General features: G+C 35.7%; 3 protein-coding genes across 6 annotated transcripts in view; 1 reads left to right on the top strand and 2 right to left on the bottom strand.

The window, feature by feature from the left end:
- Nucleotides 1-1,745: 1,745 nt before the first annotated feature.
- On the bottom strand, nt 1,746-2,865 carry LOC123693009 (40S ribosomal protein S14). The gene is made up of 3 exons (XM_045637878.1): nt 2,776-2,865; nt 2,353-2,597; nt 1,746-2,012 (listed from the first exon to the last, which is right to left on the bottom strand). The coding sequence occupies exons 2-3, from the start codon at nt 2,587-2,589 to the stop codon at nt 1,794-1,796; spliced, it is 456 nt and encodes a 151-aa protein (XP_045493834.1). The 5' UTR covers nt 2,590-2,597; nt 2,776-2,865; the 3' UTR covers nt 1,746-1,793.
- Nucleotides 2,866-4,229: 1,364 nt separating this feature from the next.
- LOC123693006 (GTP-binding protein SAR1b) lies at nt 4,230-9,229 on the top strand. Of its 2 annotated transcripts, none has more exons than XM_045637874.1 (5): nt 4,230-4,393; nt 4,708-4,757; nt 5,258-5,377; nt 6,864-7,165; nt 7,411-9,229. In XM_045637874.1, exons 2-5 carry the CDS (start codon nt 4,715-4,717, stop codon nt 7,525-7,527), a joined length of 582 nt encoding a protein of 193 aa, XP_045493830.1. In that variant the 5' UTR covers nt 4,230-4,393; nt 4,708-4,714; the 3' UTR covers nt 7,528-9,229. The 2 variants fall into 2 exon arrangements, with proteins under 2 accessions (XP_045493830.1, XP_045493831.1); XM_045637875.1 differs by lacking the exon at nt 4,230-4,393 and adding an exon at nt 4,491-4,593.
- Nucleotides 9,230-10,157: 928 nt separating this feature from the next.
- LOC123692974 (histone-lysine N-methyltransferase 2C-like) overlaps nt 10,158-23,197 on the bottom strand; it is a 44,839-nt gene continuing 31,799 nt past the window's right edge. For all 3 annotated transcript variants that reach the window (XM_045637833.1, XM_045637832.1, XM_045637834.1), the window contains 8 exons: nt 17,278-23,121; nt 16,942-17,160; nt 16,500-16,655; nt 15,995-16,133; nt 15,355-15,625; nt 14,931-15,060; nt 14,353-14,535; nt 10,158-12,246 (listed from right to left, as the gene is read on the bottom strand). In XM_045637833.1, the coding sequence (XP_045493789.1) occupies nt 12,154-12,246; nt 14,353-14,535; nt 14,931-15,060; nt 15,355-15,625; nt 15,995-16,133; nt 16,500-16,655; nt 16,942-17,160; nt 17,278-23,121 (7,035 nt within the window). In that variant the 3' untranslated portion in view covers nt 10,158-12,153. The remainder of the gene's footprint in view (nt 12,247-14,352; nt 14,536-14,930; nt 15,061-15,354; nt 15,626-15,994; nt 16,134-16,499; nt 16,656-16,941; nt 17,161-17,277; nt 23,122-23,197) is intronic.

Genomic DNA, 23,197 nt, shown 5'->3' with positions numbered 1-23,197 from the left:
CAAGATGGCGCCGACGAAAATTTTACATCTTTTCGTCATGGGTGTCATTTTCATGGTTTTTGGGGTAGCTATTAACGAATATGAGGTCAAAACTATAATCCAAATTGGCGCCGACAAAAATTTTACATCTTTTCGTCATGGGTGTCATTTTCATGGTTTTTGGGGTAGCTATTAACCAATATGAGGTCAAAACTGAAATCCAAGATGGCGCCGACGAAAATTTTACATCTTTTCGTCATGGGTGTCATTTTCATGGTTTTTGGGGTAGCTATTATCGAATATGAGGTCAAAACTATAATCCAAGATGGCGCCGACGAAAAATTTGACATCTTTTCATCATGGGTGTCATTTTCATGGTTTTTGGGATAGCTATTAACGAATATGAGGTCAAAACTATAATCCAAGATGGCGCTGACGAAAATTTGACATTTTTCGTGATGGGTGTCATTTTCATGGTTTTTGGGGTAGCTATTAACGAATATGAGGTCAAAACTAAAATCCAAGATGGTCGTCGAATTTCAAGATCGCGTCATGGTAATACTGTCGCGTTATGGAGCAAGGCGGCGATTTTGGTATCTATGAATCTCGCCAAAGAAGTTTCACTCCTGACACGTTTTCTCGGCACGTTCTTTTTTATTTTATTCTCTTCGTTTAAATGTTTTAGATAAACTTTATTTTAAATAAAGTTTAGCGAATATATTTAAAGTTACTAATATCTGTCAGAATATTAACATGATTGCCACAGAGTTGCGTTTTATATTAAATTTCTAAATATGCATTTCAATGTTCTTTAAAATTGTTTTTTTTAAGACTTTCTACAAAACTGTGGTTGTTAACGTTTTTGTTATTTTATTTAAGTTTACTTTAAAGGAGTAAGAAAAATATACCTAATTATCGACGGTTACATTGGGGATTTGGTAATAGCTGTCTCAAAAACCTTGAAAATGACACCCATGCCGAAAAGATGTAAAGTTTCGTCGACACCATCTTGGATTTTAGTTTTGACCTCATATTGGTTAATAGATACCCCAAAAACCACCCACATTTGCAAATGTGTTTGCTACTTAGGAAAAGTTCATATTTAAAGATATAGGTAATGTGAATGTGTGGTAACGAATTTAATTTATTTCATTCCGACTGTTTCTCGGAATAACATACATTTACTAAGAATTGCTTACAATGCCGGGTTTAATATATTGCCGGTAACATATAATATTATGTATGATAATAATTCTTAAAAAAGTATTTTATACATTTCTTAAAAAGCTTCGATATTGTATACAATAATACAATTCATATTCAAATTGTTGTAAAATAGTCACACTTTTTTAAGTTGGTTGAATACACTAAAATACTTATAAGGATCGTACCTACTAATAATAGTAACAAAATGAATTTTTAAAGTTCCCAGTAATCTTCTGGAATCAATTTCAATAAAAATATAAAAAAAAATAATATCAAGTATGAAGATGGTCTATAAAATGGAATGCGCTATGTTTACGTGAGCGTCGAGCGCGATGTTCCCGCGAACCACGTGGCGACGTTAGATACCTAAATTTGAGTAACGCAGATTTGTGACAGCGTCCTTAACTGTATATTTTCATGTTTTATTCTATTCAATAAATGATAAATGAAATATCGGCAGTAATTGGAATATGATATAGAATTGTGAATAAGAATCCATAATGCATTAAGCATCAAGTAATTATATTACAAGGTAAGTTAAGACAAATAAAACAATAAAAAACTGTACACCATTTTATTACAGCACACAGTTGGCTTAAACTTAAAGATTACAGTCTGCGACCACGTCTACCACCCTTCCTCCTTGTGGAGTCTGATGGCACAGGCGTCACATCCTCAATGCGACCAATCTTCATGTTGGAACGAGCGAGGGCACGGAGAGCAGACTGTGCACCAGGTCCAGGGGTCTTGGTCTTGTTGCCACCAGTAGCACGCAACTTAATGTGCAGAGCGGTGATACCAAGAGTTTTGCATTTTTCAGCAACATCCTGAAAATGGATTTCAATTATTAAATTCTCACTGTTGAAAACAAGTTTTTAATTACATCTTTACGCTAGTATTTTACACAATTGAAACTTGGATGTATTAGATAGATTTTTTTGAATTATGAAACAGATTTTTTGAATGATTCTGAATACATTGTTTTTAACATTGTAAAGGACAAGTTAGGGTGTCTTGACTTCTTAAATTTATATTACAATCTGCACTATATGTAACAGTAAGATTTAAATGCATGAAATTTATATCTGACTTCCAAGATCAACAGTATTTAAGGTTATAAATTATTCCAACATTGAGATATGCACAATAACAGAAATAAAAACATACCTGAGCGGCTAACATAGCAGCATAAGGAGAGGCTTCATCACGGTCAGCCTTGACTTTCATGCCTCCTGTTACCCTGGCGATGGTTTCCCGACCAGACAGATCAGTAACGTGAACAAATGTGTCATTGAAAGAAGCAAAGATGTGTGCCACACCAAAGACAGTTTCACCCACCAAATGTTGTGGTCCAAGAGTCACTTGAACCTCTTCTTTCGCAACTTTGTTTTTTCTGGGGGCCATGATTTAGCCTGAAAAACACAACACTGCTTAGCACTCTAGTAACCCATAAAAATCTCGGAAATCCGATCACATGTAGATCAAGTATTTAACAAGCCGAAACACAATTTGTTCTTCTATACAATAAGTTTAATATTTACAGTAAATATTAGATAAAACATGAATTTTTCAACATATTTTTGAAAATACCTTTAGCTCAAAAGCTGTCAAACACTAAAAAGAATGCCGGATGTCATTAGTAGACAGTTGACAATTTACACATTGACAAGATTGGAGTAGTGTTGCTACTTGCTATAATACTTTTGTAAATAAATTAATTAAAGCTAGCTACTCACGATTCAATTTCAGCAACAATCTGTTGACACAATCTGCAGTGAGCCGACAGATTGTGTCGTCAATAGTATAGTTGAGGGCACGTTGGGGGTGTAACCCAACATGTTGCGAATTGCATCGGCGCGGAAGCAACCAGACAAATTGTCTCAGCAGATTGTGTGCGTGTTGAAACGTGAGTATTGTGATTGCTCCAATCTCGGCTCAATCGCGCTGCCGCGATAACTAAGTACCCTTACGCACTAGCGGTTAACCGCGGGGGCGGCTAACTGCGCGGTTAGCCGCTTTCCCATTTTAATATGCAACCGCTTTTATGATTAGTGCGTACAATCATAAGCGGTTGCATATTAAAATGGGAAAGCGGCTAACCGCGCTGTTAGCCGCCCCCGCGGTTAACCGCTAGTGCGTAAGGGCACTAAGAATGCAGTAACCGCAAAATGGCGGTTTTGAGATAAACTCGGGAAAGACATTTTTACATAATTGAGGAAGATGTTTATATTTTATAGCCCTTGAAATCTATCAATAAAATTGGAAAAAATACAAGCTTTACAAAGATAATTATCTTATATTTCATAAATTAGTATATCCATTAATAATGCGTATTATTGCGTTGAGGTTTAGCATCCAGGCCAGGCATCAACGTGACGTGCACACGTTGTGGCAAGCAATCGCGGAATGAAATTGTGTCATCAGATTGAGGGTTGGATGAATCGTGAGTAGAGAACGCTCAATCGCGACTGCAACAAATTGTGTAACTTGTAAGCAGATTGTGGGTTGTGTTGAACCGTGCGTAGGGCCTTTAAATGTAAATGCATCGTAATTATGTATTTTACACTTTACCACAATGAATCTGACCACCTGACTTGTGTACGTTATATTATGCGTTTTTTTCTGGTCTCTGTACTAAACTTTTTGATAATAATTATACAATATTTTGTTGTGATTCTGATCCAATATAATGTGAATATACTATACTATTCTAAATTCATAAACTTTAGAAGCCCGGCTAATAACTTGCTCTGTGGCCCGGCCTTCCGCAGGATAAAATAATAGAACTATGTGTTTAATTTATAAAACTAAGCTATAAAATACAAATATTTGACGTTTATGCTTTATTATTATTTAAATTATGTTTTAAGTCATAAAATAATAAAACAACTAATTTTCATTGTGAAAATGACTGATATTTTGCTGGTAAGAAGCAATAGTATTTAAATAATTACGCTTTGAATAATTATAAGATTTATTAATCATGCAGCTTTTGCTCTTTAACGACATAAAAAATAACTCTACATATTGTCTATGTATGTACCCGGAAGTAGTTCACGTCATTGCCAACAGTAACGTTTGATTTATCATCTCTGTCATAAAATTGATAAATTCGTCGATTTTGACGAAAGAACATATTGCAAATAAGCTTGCAATAATAGGATAATATAAGTTTAGTATTAAATAAAATAGTTAATCTTACCTAAAAGTGAGTATGTTAATCATGTTTGGATATTCTAGTTCAAGTTCCAACTACGCATGACGTCCTGTCATTCATATTACTCAATAGGTTTTTACATTGTTACTTTATTTTAGAAAAAAATTCTTATACTTTGGTAGAGAAATCCTTTAAAGTAGATTTTTTCACGTATTTGTTTATATTTAAACGTCCGAAGGTGATATTAAACTGCAAGTCATGTTTTTAAAAATATCTTCTTTGTGTCCTCTTTTGTAGAACTGAATCGTAGTAGAATATGTTGTATTATACTAATAGTTTAGTGAATGTTCTTTTTTAAATTCCAGTTTCAAAATGTTTATCTGGGATTGGTTTACTGGTGTCTTAGGATTCTTGGGTAAGTAAATCACAATTGTATCTTATAAACAATATAAAAGCTGATAAAATATAGGACAGAATAATTCATATTTGCATAAACATTGTAAGGATTTGTAATATTGTTATTATTAATGTATGTAAAAAAAATCAGAGGGATGTTGTATTTTTAAAATATATTGCTAAGTATATGTGAGGTGATTTTAAAAGTTATTTTTGTTTCCATTCCATTGAAATACTTGCCTATATTTGATCAACATTACTCATTATTATATGAAATATAGAAAGATTGTAATAGGAAAAAAATGTAACTCATAATCATACCATCTGTTCTATAATGATTGTAATCTCAGTGATAAATACCTCATTTAATATTATAATAACAGGTTTTTGAGGAAATATTGTTCACAACAATTTTTATATTTAAATTAGGTATTGAGTACTTTGTATTTTATTTTTATTATTTTATTTGTGTAATTTTTACAATACAGATTGTGTTTTATCATTGTTATCTTTTTCAAGGTCTCTACAAGAAATCTGGCAAACTCTTATTTTTGGGCTTGGACAATGCTGGCAAAACCACATTGTTGCATATGTTGAAAGATGATAGATTAGCTCAACATGTGCCTACACTACATCCAAGTAAGTGCCATAAATATACTATTTGTCTATTTTTAATATTATAATAGAAGTTTATATTTGTGTTTTTTGTGTGGTGTCTCTCAATGTTAGCCAGAAGGGCTTCTACATTTTAATGCGGATGCAGGTTATATTTGTGAGATTGTGAGGCAGTAAGGGGTAATCTCTTGTTCTACTGAACTGATTTTGAAAATTATTTTACTTGAATTTATAGTTTTTTGGTGTTTATGGCATTCAAATGCTTTATAAATATAAATTTATAAAGAATAGAAAAAATTCGCTCAGGCGGGTCACGAGTGGCTGAGTTGGTTAGGCATCCGCCCCGGAATGGCGCGAAGGATGCGGGTTCGAGTCCCGCCTCGTGATCGAATTTTTCTATTCTTTATAAATTTATAATTATTTTACTTTTTGATATTCTTAAACAATCTGAGTAAAATAATTTTGAAATTCACTTTTTTAACTAAACATCGTATCTACATATTATCAGACTTATACTACTTCAAGTTACTAAATATCATAATTGGGCTGCAATATAATGTAATTGGTATGTTTCAAGGATAAAGTTGAATGTCATAATATTGTGTTCATTGTGTATTATGATGTAGTTATATTTGTTATCCTTGTAAATATTTGTTTTATCTTAGTAATATATCTAGAGTATTTGTGAAGTATCAAGTATAGTTGTACATATACAGTACTAGCGGTCCGCCCCGGCTTGTGGTACATGTTTGTTTTCTTTCATAAGAACCATCCTCATACTTCAAGGAATTTTATAAAAAAAGAATTATCGAAATTGGTCCAACCGTTCACACGTGATGACGTGATCAAGGAAAATGGGTTTCATTTTTATATATTATATAGATATAGATATTATGTATTTGTTTCTGTAACAATGTAAAAACATTGAGATAGTAATCTAACTCACAAGGTTGCACACTGTTGAAAATTTTCTTGTAATTTAAGGCATCATTTATTTAAATTTTGTTATTTAATTTTTAAATTTAAATGAGCAATGATTGTTTTTTGGGGAGTTGATTTAAGGGGACATTTTATCACTACATAGTATAAAACTATAATTTTGATGGGGTATTTTTTACAAATAAATAATTAAGCACAGAAATTAAAAACTGAAATCTATTTTCATGATCATCATCATTAGTATAATAATCACTTTAAACATTATTCATCAATTTTAAACTACTAAAATAATATCAATGTGTCAATGTTGTCTAATTATAGAAATAAGTAATCCCTCATTTAGCTTAATGGTACTTCAAAAAGGGATCAATAGGTTAAAGTCGTTAAGATTGTTAGGATTTTTAACAATGTGCAATATAATAAGATAATATTAGCTCAACTAATTGTTCTATATGCATTATGCCGCTCAATCCTTCAATAAAAATAATGAATGTAAAATTTCAGACAATTTCCTTTCATAATGTTAATCCACTATTCTGCCACTATGATATTTATAAATAATGTATTTCAGCCTCAGAAGAGTTGTCAATAGGCAGTATGCGTTTCACGACGTTCGACTTGGGCGGGCATCAGCAGGCTCGGCGCGTGTGGCGGGACTACTTTCCCGCCGTGGACGCTATTGTGTTCCTCGTTGATGTCTGCGACCGTCAGCGCTTTAAAGAGTCTAAAATGGAATTAGACTCGCTCCTAACTGATGAAACCCTCAGCAACTGCCCCGTACTCATCCTCGGAAACAAAATTGACAAACACGGAGCGGCCAGTGAAGACGAATTGAGACAATTCTTCAATCTATACCAACAGACTACTGGAAAGGTGCGTATCGTATCGCGCTCGTGATTAGATATAGAGCAATAACGGTGACTAAGCACTATGTGTGTTGTCTTATTCATATTGAGATAAAATGTTGTAAATTGTAATTATGTCGTCAATATATATAGCATGCTTAGATTATTCGTTTTAACGAATTATGTTTAATATAATATTTTTAGCAATTACCCTTTAGACATCTTTGTTACATAAAAATATCTTAACATAAAATAATGTGTATATTGTTTCAGGGCAAAGTGTCGCGGTCAGAGCTTGCAGGCAGGCCGCTAGAGCTGTTCATGTGCTCGGTGCTGAAGCGCCAGGGCTACGGAGAGGGCTTCCGCTGGCTGGCCCAGTACATTGACTGAATACACTCCACATTTATTCGCTCGCTTTGCCTCTCCGTACCAAGCCTGAACGTTGACAACTGTGGACTGTTGTGTTCAGTTGGAATGCGAAATTTAGTTAAATCTCTTTAACACAATACATTTGCATAATACCCATCTTCAATATTGAAGTTACCAAACAATGTTGTGAGTAAAGTTTTTTACTGATAAATTGAATGTCTACATTAAATTATACGAGATCTTTAAAATTTTACTGGTGTATTATCAATGATATTTCTTAAATTTAACTAAATTTCGCGCTCTCTGGTATTCTTTTATTTTGTTTAATTTCCTGATTTAAGTAACATAAATAACATTTAGCTAAATTATAACCGTTTTTATCTTTATTTTCTCATGTATGAAGCGAGATGGAACAATGCTTGCTATATTTGTAAAAATTAATACTAAAGTGAAACAGTCTACTGTGTAGATCTCTATGAGTATATGAAAATGAAAAATTGTTTATTGTCAAAAAAAGTGTGAAACAAAAGCTAAATAGATAATGAAGAGCGAGCTAGAGTAGTTTGGAGCGGTATAGGATGGTCACCATGAGAAGCTTTAGGTATAATATTATTCACAGCTCTGTTGGGTTCTGTAGCTCAAAGCCCGTTTTAATTATTCAATATTTCAGCTTTACAAATCTGTTTCAATTGCTAGCGTTTACTTTCAATTAACTATTTCGATACAAACTACAACATATCAGACTCACACATACTATAATTACACTTTCAAAACTCGGTAATTAAGCACTTCGCTTTTATAACTAGATACATATTTACTATACAACTACAGAACCCACATTTTATTTACTCGGGCTTATTCTTATATAGCACTTAATTCGTTTAAATACATTTTAAATAAATGAATAGGACTTTTGTTCCTGGGTTACTTCATTTGGTTTGCAAAACCGCGTAAATTTATAATTTAGGTAATGGTGCAATTATTTGCGTTTGTGTAGTATTGCGTCGGGTCCAGTCATACTTCGTGTCTACCCATTACTGTAATATCTAAAATATCGTATTTATCATTACTTCTATTAGATTTATATAACTGATTGTATAATTTTTCACTATACGATCTGTGTGACATTGAATTCATTTATTTCTATTTTCAGTTTCTCATTCCAACTATCGAGTGATAATTTTGAAATTTGATTATATATTATATACCATAGTTCATTGTGTTAAGTTCTTTAAACGCGATGTTTATTTTTGTAAATTATTTCAATCGACTCAATATTTATATTCAATTTTCTTTATTTTCGTATTTGTGAAACGGCTGGTCTGTATGAAAATTGTCTTGTTTTTTAAACGGTACAAGTTATATTATACAAGCTTGAAGCACAAGTCTTAACTGCAAAGAAGATTAATAACATTAAATGTTCTTGCAAAATATTTCTCAACGTAATTAGTTATTGCCATCACCAGGATTGCCTATGGATGAGTTCAAACCATTAGTTGTAAGTAGATAGCAATGGATCTGTTACGTATTCGCATGAACGAATGAAAATGTATTCCAATATAAAATTATAATAAGGCTTTACTAACTACGACGAGCCGTTTCCGACAGCGTGTTGTCATCAACTGCTGAATTTCCAGATTTACTTAGGATTGTTCTTCGGTATATTATTTTTGCATTATAATAAGTTCAAAAATGTTTGTAATAAAATTTTTATCAAACAAAATTTTGATTTATTTATAATAACCCAACCCAGGCCCTTAGTTTAAGATTCACAAAGTATTAATAGAAGATCAAATGGTCATACATTGGTCACACATTAACAAGAAACCTCTGAAAAATCTTGGGGTAGCATACTTAAAATATCCATCATACAGAGAAATTATGTTTGCGATTACCGATTAGGATCTAAAATATTGAAAGCAAGAGAAAGACTCAAATTTATTTACACAGTGTTCGTTTCATTAGTTCAAGAAGAAAAATAACTGGAGGCATTAGGGTGCTTATCTACCAGAGATGCAATTATGCTACGAAAATGTAAGAGCTATGCTATGAAACTACATATATCACCGTTTCCTAAGCATGTATCAATGCGAGTTACGAAGATGCGCCGACCCAAAGTAGCTGTGCGAGGTAGATGCGCAGCTAGAGCTATGCGATGTATCGATAGTAGGCGCTCTACACATAGCACGCATCCTCCCTTATACAAAACAGAGCTGAGACCGTTTCCACCAGTGCTACACTATGTGCATTATTGAATATGATTGGTAGATAAACGCATCCACAGCAACTTAGCACATCTCGGGTTGAAGACCATCCAAGTCTCTTGTTTATATTTAGGTTGATATACAGAATTTACACATCCACAGTTTTTGTATGTGTGTGACTGTGTTGATATTTTTTAGTAACAGAAGAATCCTTTCAATTGATAAAATTCGTTGCTTTTTTTAAATTTGGATCAAATTATTTGTGATCATAACACCAATATTGCTCTGCCCTGTAGAGTATGTTGATGCAACGTGTCAACATTTCGTTACGCAAATGTAGGTCGAAATATAATTTTATATAATATGGTAAGCGTGTACCATACAGTTTTTCAATAATGCAGTTATAATTAATAGGGTAGGTCGGGGAAGTGGGATAAGAAAAAAACATTTAAATAATTAAAAGTTTTAATGAATGGAAAAAATGTGACAAAAATATTAATTCTAAAATATTTTAAATAGAACCTTCACAAACATACACAATTCCTTCTCATGATAGTGATACTTGTTACCGCTGTAAATGAATGGGAATGCATTATAATAAATAATTTGATGGAAAGCAATGTAACATCACTCAGATTGTGTTCCACGCATTTTAACATAAACCTAATACATGATTATTTCTTATTGAAAACATTACGATTGCATTATAATTATTTACAAAAACGGTATCTTTCATATGATATTGCACATTTAACACTTAAAACTACATCGTAACGTCGCCTGTAGGTGCTCCGCCCGGGACACAATGTGGCCCATACTTATGCTTATTCGAGAGCCAAGATTGTTGACATGAAAAATTATATATGTATCTAGTCGTAGAAAAAATAACATTTTTAACGATTACGTTTTATCACAATGATACCGGCTGCTTATTTATCTATTTCGAAATGATTTGAAACAATCTTGCCTCTCAAACGTCTTTACAAAGCCAACACCGTATTAAAAATTATTCAATACTTCATATACACGACTATAAAGCTAATTATATAAGGACACGCATTATAACTCACACTAATCACAATGGCCACTAAGATTGCTTTGCGTGACTACGAGTGAGGTATGTTCACATTTGGGATTATTCATGGGGGCGTAAATTTAAAATATATTGGTGTAAACTAATTACTTTCAAATGTAATACCTCTCTTGTGGTTTCATAATATAAATGACTATAAACTAATCGACACAAATCGTGAACGAATCTTTTAGGAAGTAAACTTACAATAAATTTAATAAACATAATCAAGAAACTTGAAATGGAAGATATAACGTCAATACGTTATCTAACTAAAACAGTAGTGTTAAAGAAAGAACTACTATTATACTAGGGTTCTAGATTCTAAAACGCTATGTTTTCTCGCGTATATACCGATTATTATAATTTATATGTATTATTGTAAATGAGGTTTTCCTAATCTAACATATCTAAAGAAGGCGCCCTGGTGTCCGTACGTCTATCCTACGTGCTACATACAAAACGGTGAGGCACGATGTGGCGTTTATCTGTCCACTAAGTTATATCATCTAATTTACGTACCTACAATTATCATTACAATTGTAAAATATACGAAATAAATATGATATATTTATTTGTTAGTCCCAATAAATGTCGATCATTTATTCACAGGTCAAATATAAAAAAAAAATAGTTCACCAATCATTCGGTAGATAAATAACCTAATAGACAGATCATATACACGGCTACGACTAAACGAATCGCGCGTCACTAAATGCAAACGGATATCTTATTTACCGCAAACTTCGCATGAGATTATTATAATTCATAAAATATATTTTTGATCATCGTCCCATTTCGATGAAGTCAAAGTCATTCAAGTCAATAAAGAAAATAATTAAATTTACATATACACATAATCATATTATTTATTTTAGATAGAATTAAGTCGATAGCAACAGTAAATAAACATTCGAAAGTGATAAAAATTCTTCAAAATAAAAGGGAAATATTTCAAGAATGAATAGCAAAAAAATAATAATTATACCTTAATCTACAGAAATACTTAATTTTTATATATTCGGAAAACTCTTGTCTAAAAACTTTTAATAATAACAATGATTTCTATATAAAATTATGATTAAACTATTTAACCTCTGTGAGTGGTCACGTACAAATTAATCAAAACTATCTTGTAAAATTATTATAGTCTTATAAAATAGATCACACATGAGCTTAAAAGTGTATACCGTTACGTGTTTACAACAATTTGACTACGTTAGAGTGATTTCACTTTGGTACATCTAACTAACACTCATAGCCTTCACTTATTACCGTCTATACACGCATCATAACCTATTATTTCCGACCGACTTGTTTGAATACCTAATATTAAAGTTTTGTGATAATTATGTGAAATATAGTGTCGGTTTAGTTCATCCACTTGCGGCAGTTGGGCGCGCCGCACATGCACATGATTTTGTGAGCGTCGTCTTCTATGTCGAACTTGTAGTCGTACGCCAACTGTAAAATATATTTTCTTTTACAAATGTATATCAATGAAAATTATTATCATCATACGTTTTAGTGTAGTGTAGTGATGACAAAAATGATAATTGAAGCATTGGGAGCAACAAGGGCGTTCGGTACCCAAAGTCCGTTTTGATGTTATTACATCAAAACATGCACAGAGCCATCTAGTTTCGTATCCCGAAAACTTGTTTAGATCAGCCGCTTTTTGATGGCGTGAGAATCAATAATGTCAAAGGTAGCACTACGCCCTTATTGCATAGATATCAAAAGTGCGTTTAAATTCGAACCCTTTACGACCTGTCTGCAGTTTGTAAAAACTTATTGTGTAAAAAATGATTGAAACGAGTGATTCAAGTGACTTAAGATCAGATGCTGACCAGAGCGAACATGAGCCCCTCAAAAAAAGGGGAAGAAAGAAGGTGAAGAATGAAAACATGTGAAAAAAAAACGTGCCGAAAGTTAGAGAAGTTTTGGTGAAGAATATACATCAGCTCAAGGAAGGAAGCCTAGAAAAGTTTGTAAACATATTACCACGTGTTGTTCCAAAAAAATGCACAGAGAAGATTTTTTTGTAACTTTTGAAACATAGGTGACAATGCGCAGCAAGATACCCTCATAATGTCGTGTTTAGAAAAAGTGTTAAAGTTGAGAGAAAATGTTGGGCCTGATAAGTTGAAACGAGATAATGGAAATACTTTTTAACAGTAGACGGATTAAAGATAAACATTTGCAGAAAGTAAATTACTGTCGCTACTAAAAATCTCGGAAAAACGGTTAAGAATAGTCCAAAGTCGATTTTGATGAATCTGATTAATACCACGAAAGTCAGAAAAAATGATTAAGTTGAATATTTGAACGGTGGTTGTAATAAATACACATTAACTTACATTTCTTATTTTATTTTCAACGCAAAATCAATAGCAAAATTAACGTCCTATCTGTTTTACCAGTTGGGTGCAACAAGGGCGGATAACACAAGTTAAAAAAAATTGATTTTATGATATTTCTGTTTTTTTCAAAATAATCATAATACCTTCATCTTTTTGCTAAATCATGGGTCTAAGAAATTATACAGTAAATGTAAGTCAAATTATAAGTATTAAAATAATGTAAGGCATTACAACTTTCATTATCATTTTTCTCGAAACTCTATTTTACAACATACGCCCTTGTTGCACCCAATGCTTCAATTGATAATGTTAATTTAGGTCATATTGAAGTGAAATTAATTTGTAATTGTTTTGATAATGTTTATCATGTTGATGTTATTTCGGTAATGATTGTTTTGTTGTTTGTGATATTGAAGTTGTTGTTAGTGATGATGTTGTTTAAATTTTTAGTGATAATGATAGCGGTGATGTTGTTTAAATTGTTAGTGATAATGATAGCGGTGATGTTGTTTAAATTTTTAGTGATAATGATAGCGATGATGTTGTTAAGTTGTTAGTGATAATGATAGCGGTGATGTTGTTTAAATTGTTAGTGATGATGATAGCGTTGATGTTGTTTAAATTGTTAGTGATAATGATAGCGGTGATGTTGTTTAAATTGTTAGTGATAATGATAGCGGTGATGTTGTTTAAATTGTTAGTGATAATGATAGCGGTGTTGTTGTTTAAATTGTTAGTGATAATGATAGCGGTGTTGTTGTTTAAATTGTTAGTGATAATGATAGCGGTGATGTTGTTTAAATTTTTAGTGATAATGATAGCGATGATGTTGTTAAGTTGTTAGTGATAATGATAGCGGTGTTGTTGTTTAAATTGTTAGTGATAATGATAGCGGTGATGTTGTTTAAGTTGTTAGTAATAATGATAGCGGTGATGTTGTTTAAATTGTTAGTGATAATGATAGCGATGATGTTATGAAGTTAGTGATAATGATAACGTTGATTTTGTTTGTCGTTAGTGATAATGATAGCAACGATATTGTTAAGTTGTTAGTGATAATTATAACGTTGATTTCGTTTGTTGTTAGTGATAATGATAACGATGATGTTGTATGAGTTTTTAGTGATTGTGCTGATTTATGGATATGACGACGACCCTGTTCTGCCCTGACTGTTCATTAGGATAGTGTCGGTATGTGTGGGCGTACCTCCTCGCCGCGCGAGATGCGGCGCTTGGCGAATATGATGATGCGCAGGTGGCGGTCCACCTCGACGGTCTCGGCGACGCAGTTGGGCTGGCACGAGTGGTTGATGTAGCGCGCCAGCCCGCCGCACAGCGTGGCGTCCACCACGCGCCGCTCGTCCAGCCGGAACATGTAGATGCCGCGGTTCTGGTTATTGCAAATATTGTTAATACTAGACGATGACTAATCTTTATCTAGCTGTGCCGCGCAGTTTCACCCGCGGGCGAACCCGCAGGAAAACTTCTAGGTGTCAAGTGTCAGTAGTTTTTGCGTGAAAGAGTTATAACATCCATCCTCAAAAACTTTCGCATTTTTAATATTTAGTAGGATTAACTTATGGATCGGTAGAAAAAAGGACGCTTCGCAAAGCAAGTTAAATTGTACAAATAAAAAGTTTAAGACAGCGCTGGATTTACACTATGGGCACTAGTGTGGAAAATTTTCAGGGGCAACAAAGTTAGAGGCAGGGTAAACAAAACTTCATCACGTAAAACGCTTTAAAACGAGTGTAGAAATCAAACTTTTATTTTTATTAAACTTACCCTAGCTTCATATTGCTTCTCTCTAATTTCGGACAGTTCGGAACGAATGATCTCACCAATGTATTCTATTACCATAGTATGCTTCTCCAGGTCTCGCGCTGCGTACAGTCCTAGGCCTTGGATTTTAGATCTGAAATGGATGTAAGATATTATTATTTCCTATTGAGATTCAAATATTTATCTCTGTTTTACAAAATATTATCTCTGTTTTATATATTATGTAAATTAGATACAATTTGTAAAGTTTTGGACATATTTTTTTACCCGCATTTCAACAAGCAAAGTTGGCGTGGTAAAAATTTAAGGTGAGTTTCGGTTTATTAAAGTACGTGTTTAGATGTCAGCCCAGTAAGGTGTATAGCTGGAAGGGTATCGTGATATGAAGGTATGGAGTTATAATATTGTGTTTGGTTATAGCCCTCACCTAGCCAAATACACATTGTTCCGCCACTCCAGCTTCATCTTCTTATACTGGCTGCTCTTGGTATGCACGAACTGTTTGGAGTAGGGGCACGCGGGCGAGTCGAGCGCCGCGGGCGGGGGCTGCGCGGGCACCAGCGAGCGGGTCGGGCGCCGCCACACGCGGGCACATCGGGCTTCGCTGCGGGCACAGCCTGACGGGTTCACTGCTAGCCCGCCCTCTAGTAGTGCTGAGCGGCCGAACTTGAAGCGGTAGTCGGTTAGCGTCTCGATACCTGTAGAGAAAAGACACGGATAATGCAGTTAAATAAATTATTTTTTTATACCTACATTTTTAACAAATAATAAAAAATACAATAAACAACAGATATGCGAAGTATCTAGAAGTTATAGATACTTCGCATATCGAAACTATATACAGTACAAAATACAACAATAATATACTCATTTATCTTAAGCATCTCTTCTATCATCATAAATTATATATTTTTTTCTTTAAAACAATTTACCTTTCCATCTCATTTAACTTTTTAAATGAGAAAATAAATGTTTTTCGACTCAGATTTGTAAAAGCTATTTCTAAAATTATTATGGGTCAATTTTATTATTAATAAAGTACATTAAATATGAATATAACTACATACCGGGTAAACTTTCCAAAACTCTGACAACAGCTGGTTCAGTGAGACCAAACAAATCTTCTCCAGTCACATAGTTGGGCCACAGTTTCAAAATGCCATCCTCATTTCTGCCTTCTCTTAAAGTTGCCACTGCATCGAGAACCTGCAAAAAAACATTAGATTTTATCGTTTTTCGAGACGCGAGACGTCCTGCACGCAGACGTAAAAGCTACGCTATAATTACGCCTAACCACGAACAAAATTTTCTCCAACAAATATACTTATTCCTTACAAAAACATTCAGAACTAATCCCTAACACAATAACATAAAGACTCATTTTGATTAACAAGTAATGTACAGCGGCCCATGGGGCGCACACAAACATCTCATGGCGCGAGTCCTGCATACGCACGTGGAAGCTAAGATAATTTTCCAGCCACGTACAAAATATTCTACAGCAAATGTGTCATTTTAAAAACACACGAAATGCAACCCTAACACAACACAATAAGAACTAATGTCACGTACAGCAGCCCAGGCGGCGCGCGGCGTGGGCGCGCACATCTCGTGGCGCGAGTCGTCCTGCACGCGCACGTGGAAGCGCGGCCTGCCCTCCTCCTCCGATATCCAGCACACGTAGCGGCAGCGGCTGTTCGCGCGGCTCATTGACCAGAAGAAGCGGACCTGAAGGACGAAATATGTTTTATACGAGGTCTTTATTAAATTACCATTATGATAAGTACCAATTTGTTAATTTAACGATTTTTCTTAGTCTTTACGATAAATTGTCAAATAAGAAAAATATGCATAGATTACTAATTTCAATATTTTTTAAGATGAATAAAGTATAAAGTGCACACTTTATACTTAGATACTAATTATGTACAACATAAAAATGAAAAAGAAAAGCTGGTCAAACTATGATTTAAAATATAAATAAACAAACTTATAATTAATTATGAAAACTTACGATTTTATATCCAATAGGGTAAATATAGTTAGGCGTGTGGAATGCAGCTAATTGATGCGGTAGCAGATGACCGGGACTTAAGAAGATGAGTCCTCCAACTCGAATCAGGTGATTTGTGTCCGAGTGTAACATCACAGACGCGACTTGGCGTTGCTCGTCGCGTGATATGTATACGCGACGTTGCACGCTTAGAGTTGTTAATTCGTTGTCTTTCTCGTTCTGTTAACGAATAAATTTTTCTTCATTAAGATATCTATAAAAATAAAGAGCATATTATTCTATTTTATTAATAAAGTAATTACTGATACTGAAAAGGAACAAGAAAAAAATAATCACCTTAGGAGCATGTGAAGCGCAGAAAGCAGTTTTGTTTTTGTAGAACACGCAGTTGTCTTTCACAGCGCATCCAAGATGGTAAACGCTTCCACATCTAACTTTGAAGCATCTCACGGTGGCTCCCAATCGCCTGCAAACTGCGCACGTCGCGTTTGAACCAGCCGCGAGTGCGTTGTCCACATTCATAAGAGCACCACTGACAGTTTCATATACGCCTTCAGACCACAACGCACAATTTAAGTGCACCCATCTATCTACATCACAGTTGAGTAACCTCGATACGCCATCTGCTACACCGTCTCCTTGAATACCACAAAGCTCACACTTACGGAAATCCTCGTTGGTAACCGGCATAATAGCAACACCGGTGCGGAATACCAACTCGGTGAGTTCTCTATCAGTTGGCCGTTTGTATTTAACTGGCGGTCCGATGCAACCTGGTGCCCATAATTTGTAACGAATTCCCTTATATTTCTCTTTTTCTACGCTTTGATTACTCTTTTCGTCTTGTTCACTTTTCAAATCTTCATCCAGTGCGCTTACATCATCACCCACTTCTTTCATCAGTTCATCGTTATCTAATGAATCCATAAATGACAAGTCCATCTTTTCGTCTTTAATATCTGGTTTTATATCCAAATCATCAGTTTCCATACTTTCTGTTGAAGCCGTATCGAAATCATCACGATCTTTCGATAAATTCGTTTCTATGTCAGATTTGTTATCTTCTTTTATGGCTGCTTTACTCTTGCCATCAAGAATAATATTTGTCGGTCTCCAGGCAAACCGTTCGTAACATTGAGTGCTACAGAAATATAACTCTGAGTCACTATCACACAGTATTTCTTCAGCGTTACCTTTGTTTGCTGCTAGCAATGGAAACTCGGAAGCTTTAGCTCTAACAACTGAATCTAATATGACAACATCGCAATGTCGACAGAACTTTGCAGCTCCATTTAAAATGCTTTGTATGTCAATTGGTGCTCCCTCTTTACCATCTTTTCCTTTTGACCTATACAATCCTAATTTATGTGATGGCGGCGTAGCTGTACGTTCAACGATTTGATATGACGTTGGAGGAGGAATATGCAATATTCCAGCAAGCTCTTTGAGTACTCCCAGTATATCTTCTGCAGCCCCTGAAGTTAGCGTTAAGGTAACGGTGACATTTTCATTATTTTCCGTATTTCCTGGTGAATCCTCCATCTTAGTCTTTACAAGTGAATCACCTTCGATAGATTTGAGTTGTTTTTGACCATCTTCTTCGTCTCTCAATTGATACAAGGACAAGGGTTTAACGCGAATAGGTATAGGTGCAATTAGAGGTATAATGGGTGAAACACGACCAGATAAAAGCATATCGTCGTCTTCCTCCTCATCGTCATCATCAATTAATTTAAGTCCTGGGAATCTATCGTCTGGTTCTACTTCAAAACCTTCCGGACTTGAACAACTGACAATAGTGTCAGGAGTATCTGTATCTCGTTCTTTACAAATAAAATCAAGCTTTTTGTCTTCAGGGTCCTCTTCGAATAGTATTGGTTGAAATTCTTGATCGTAAAACCCTCTTTGCGTTGATGCTGTTGGTTTTTCAGGCAATGGTTCTTCCTCTCCAAATGGTTTAGTATTATAATAATCAGCGACGTTTGGTATCTTTGCATTTCCAAATTCACCTACTAAATCTCCTTTCAAAATATCGTAATCTTTATTTTTCAATTTTGTCAAATCGCCTGATCCAAATAATGGACAAACAGCAAAGTTGGTAGTTAATGATGGTTCTTGTATTTGCATTGGTGGTAACAGACGTAGCTGAGCCATTAAATTATCAATAAAGGTATCATAATCTTCTTCATACCTAGAGCCTTTACGAGGTCGTTTCTTCGCAGCAGCGTGAATACCATTTTCGGCTGCCGCCTTCAAATTCATTTGTAGTTGTTTTCGTTTTTTCTGTTGATATTCTCTCCTCTTACGTTTCTTAGCCTCGGATGGCGTTTCAGAAGGATTAATTTCCGAAGCGTTATCCATAATTACACTTTCAGGGAATTCTTCTTTCATTGGCTGATCGAGCTTTCCTTGATCGGATGCAGTCGAGACCCCAGAAGTTGCAGATTGCTGAGAGCTTTCATCGAGAAGTTCTTTTTTTACATCCATAGGTGTAAAAGGTCTATGCACTGGACTTTGCTGCGGGGGAAGAACTTCCTTCTTTATTATTTGTTGTTGCAACATTTGTTGGCTCTCGACACTCATTGGGTACATAGGCATAGTCTTCATAGTAGGAGAACATTCGGGAATCGGTGTAGTATCTTCTTTATTTAACAACTTCACAGGTTGCTTTCTAACATCCATTAAAGATTGTGTGGATGTCTGCAACATCGGTGACATGGAAGACGTGGGAATAGATGTTATTGATCGACTTGTAAACGGTTGACTGATGCTTGTGATGTGCCTTGGTGAATTTTTGGGTATCTCTACATCTTGTGTTAAGGACAGTGTAGGTGGAGGAATAGATGGTCTCGCTAATTGCGCTTCTAGTGAAGGTATTGTCCCAAGAGCTGGAGCAGTTCTCTGAATTGTTACTGTCCTTTGTGGTACAACATTCGACGTCGTCGTTGTCGTTTGCAACAATTGTTTCAATAATACATTCTGTGATTCATCATTTCTTTGATTCGCGCTCAATTGTGGTGAATTTTTATTAGCTACATTATCAGATGCAGTCGACGCATTCGCATCATCTGTTTCCATAGGTTCTGATTTTACAATGACAGACTCCACACTGTGTCGCTTTGTAGGTTGTATGTGCCCCACAATAACTTCGCTTTTTGGCTCATCAGTTGATTTTGATCTTTTCAAAGGTGATGTCAATTGAGTGTGTAATAATTTTGATGAAGTAATAAAATTAAGGGGGCCTTGAGTTTGCTTAACTTGCATTTGACTCAATGCTGGATTTACAATACTATGCGTACGAACGGTTACATTAGGAGCTGGTTCCTTATTACTCATTATAGACCTCGACGTCATTACAAGAGCTGGAGGTTGACTGGAACTTATATTTTGAGGATTAAATTGTAAATTACTAGTATTGATTTGCCTAGCCGGTTGAAGTAAGGTATGGCCTAATATACTGGTTGGTAACACTTGAGATTTCTGAAAACTGCTAATACTTGTTGTTATTGTGTTATGAGAATGTATAAGTTGCGGGTTGCTTAAATTGCTTTGAATTTTTGAAAGAGCAGGCATTTGAATTATTTGCGATGGCATAGAAGACGCAATGGATTCCTCATTGGGGTTAAATGTTTGGTTGGTTACAAGTGGGGATTGAGCTGGAGACTTCATTAAAGAGCTTTGCATATTCACGGGCGAGTTAATGGGTGATACAGTAGGTGATTTTCGCATCTGTCCCATTGTTGATAATGTGTTTACTCGTGATCCAAATGCTTGGGCGGCACTGATCGACATCGACTCTACCGTTCCAGTAATTGATGTGGGTGGTTTTTCAATTCTTTGAATAGGAGACGGCCTCGATGTAGCGACCTCAACCTTTGAAGACGGTAATAAACTCTCATAATTAACTTGAGTAGGAGTTGTTGCATCACCAATTTTTCTCGTTATAGTTTGAGATTCCACTTTTGCAGTACTTGTATTCAGTGAAGACATGATAGTTCTCAACTGTTGTGATACACTGGCCATATTGGATGTCATCTCTGCGGGTTGAGATAAGGGTGACAACTGCGGCACACTTGCGGATTGTATATTTAATCTTTCTTGTTCTCTTGACGTAAATGAAGGCTGTTCTTGTTGTTCTTTATTTTCTTGTTGTTGAGTTTGATTATTGATTGGATTGCTAGGATTATGAGCCGTTGTTGGATTCGTTAGTTTAGTCTGTTGTTGCTTTCCACCATAAGTCTTAGCTTCGTCTCCTATATTATCGAGCATACAGAGCATATCTTCAAACGATTCAACATGTTTAGGATTACCCTCTACAGTTTCCGAATGCTCTCGCATTGTTATATCGTTAAGATAGCGCTCTTGAGAAGGAGTCGGCGATGGTATCGATATCTGAACTGATTCTTGGGCCATGTCTGATGATATTTGCATATTAGAATCAATGACCATTTCTTTAGTTTGATTAGCAATCGCTTTAATTGTTTTCACAACATTTTCTTCGGGTTTATTTTCTGATGCTGAAGTAAGCTCATGACTGGATTTACTATATGGTAACAGTAAGTTACTTTGAAGATTATCTTCCGGTTTGTCTTCATCATCGCCTTCCATAATATTGTCTGGGATTTTCTCTGGAATTGGATCTGGACTCTTTATATCAGCTTTTCCCAAAAGGAGAGGGGTTCTGTCAGTTAGACAGAGAGTATGAGGCAATTCAGTTTGCTTACTTATTTCATTTTCAATATCAATATCTCTGTTCGAATCTTTTATATTATGTGACATCGGTTTTGTGTCTTTTGATGAAGATTCTTGAGACATTGTAGACAACATCATGTTATGTTGGGATGTTGATGAAACTGGATTTTGTCCTTCTTGGCTACTTTCAGATGTCACTGTACTGTCAGGAGAAGCAGCGTCATCTTGAAATATTTTGGCAGGCAGCGTAGCATCATGTGTCACAGATAAACTCGACAGTTTAGTGTTAGAAAGCGACAGTGCCACCGGTTTTTCAATTGTTTTGACAATCTTTTGTTTCACTTGATGCTGCGTCATTATTGTTACCGGAACACGTGATTGTCCAGAAATTGTATTTGATGTGGCGAGAGTAATAACAGGATTAATACATGAACCTTTCGGCACATTGGAGGATATTACACTTATAACTGAACTCATAGGTTTATTATGTGACTGAGATGACAAATTAAGTTGTTGATTCGTTATATTCAATGGAACTTTTTTAATTTGTGCTTTGGACAATCCACTGCTATGTCCACCGACGCCTCCAATCGGCACAGATAGATTTTTCAAAACCGGCACGGAGATGGTTTGATTCGCTATAGAAACCGAAGCCACTGTAGCTTGAGAAACTTCATTTAATATTTTCGTATTAGAGTGAGGAGAAAGAACCGTCGCGCTCAAGACAGGTAAACGCGAGAGAGTCGAACTTTGGGAGGTGTTTACTAGTTTATATTGTTGTAAGTTACTAGACGGCTGCTTCGCTGTCGCCAAGCTAATAACGGCGACAGTTTTCGTCGTAGTTTCAGTTCTGGTAGGTGCCTTCTCATGCGAAGTTTCTTCCTCGGCCTCATCTTCCGGTTTTCCACTATCAATCAGTTCCTCGAAATCTTCCTCTGTGGCGATTCTTTCTTCAGGCGATATAGCGCCCGGCTCGACGACAACAATATCATCATCGTCCAAATGTTCAACGAGATGTTCGAGATCATCATCTTTCGCGAAGCTCATCCTCGCGTCCGTCCCGTACTCGACATCATTGGAGTAAATGACGTATTTCCTCGCGTCGCTCGTCTCGCCTTCCTCCTGTGAATCTGGCGCGGCCGTTTTGCCGGCGAACCTGGGGCGCGGGGCGGAGCCTCGTTTGAGTATGGATATTTTGCTGACGTGGGCGGGTCGGCGTCGCTCGTCTTCCTTAGTGGGCCACGGGGGGGCGCCGCCGAAGAGGCCGGGCTTGAAGTATCTGTAGCCGGGCGGGAAGGGCGAGAAGGGCGAGAAGGGCGCGAGGTGGTGGTGGAGGCCGCCGCCGTGGTCGTGCAGCGGCGCGGGGGAGGCGGCGGGCGAGGCGGAGGGGGTGGGCGTGCGCGCCACGTGCGGGGAGCGGGACACCGACGGGGACGCCGGCGCGCCGCCCATCGGGCTGTACTGCTGCCGTTGGAGCATCTGCTGCCGCTGCAAACAAGTCATTTAGAAATAAGTTTATATCAACAAATAAGATTTAAAAATAAAAGTTTTTAAATATTAGCTT

Source organism: Colias croceus, chromosome 7, assembly GCF_905220415.1.
Source record: "Colias croceus chromosome 7, ilColCroc2.1".
NCBI classification, from domain to species: Eukaryota; Metazoa; Arthropoda; class Insecta; order Lepidoptera; family Pieridae; genus Colias; species Colias croceus.
This window is presented reverse-complemented; position numbering and strand designations above follow the sequence as displayed.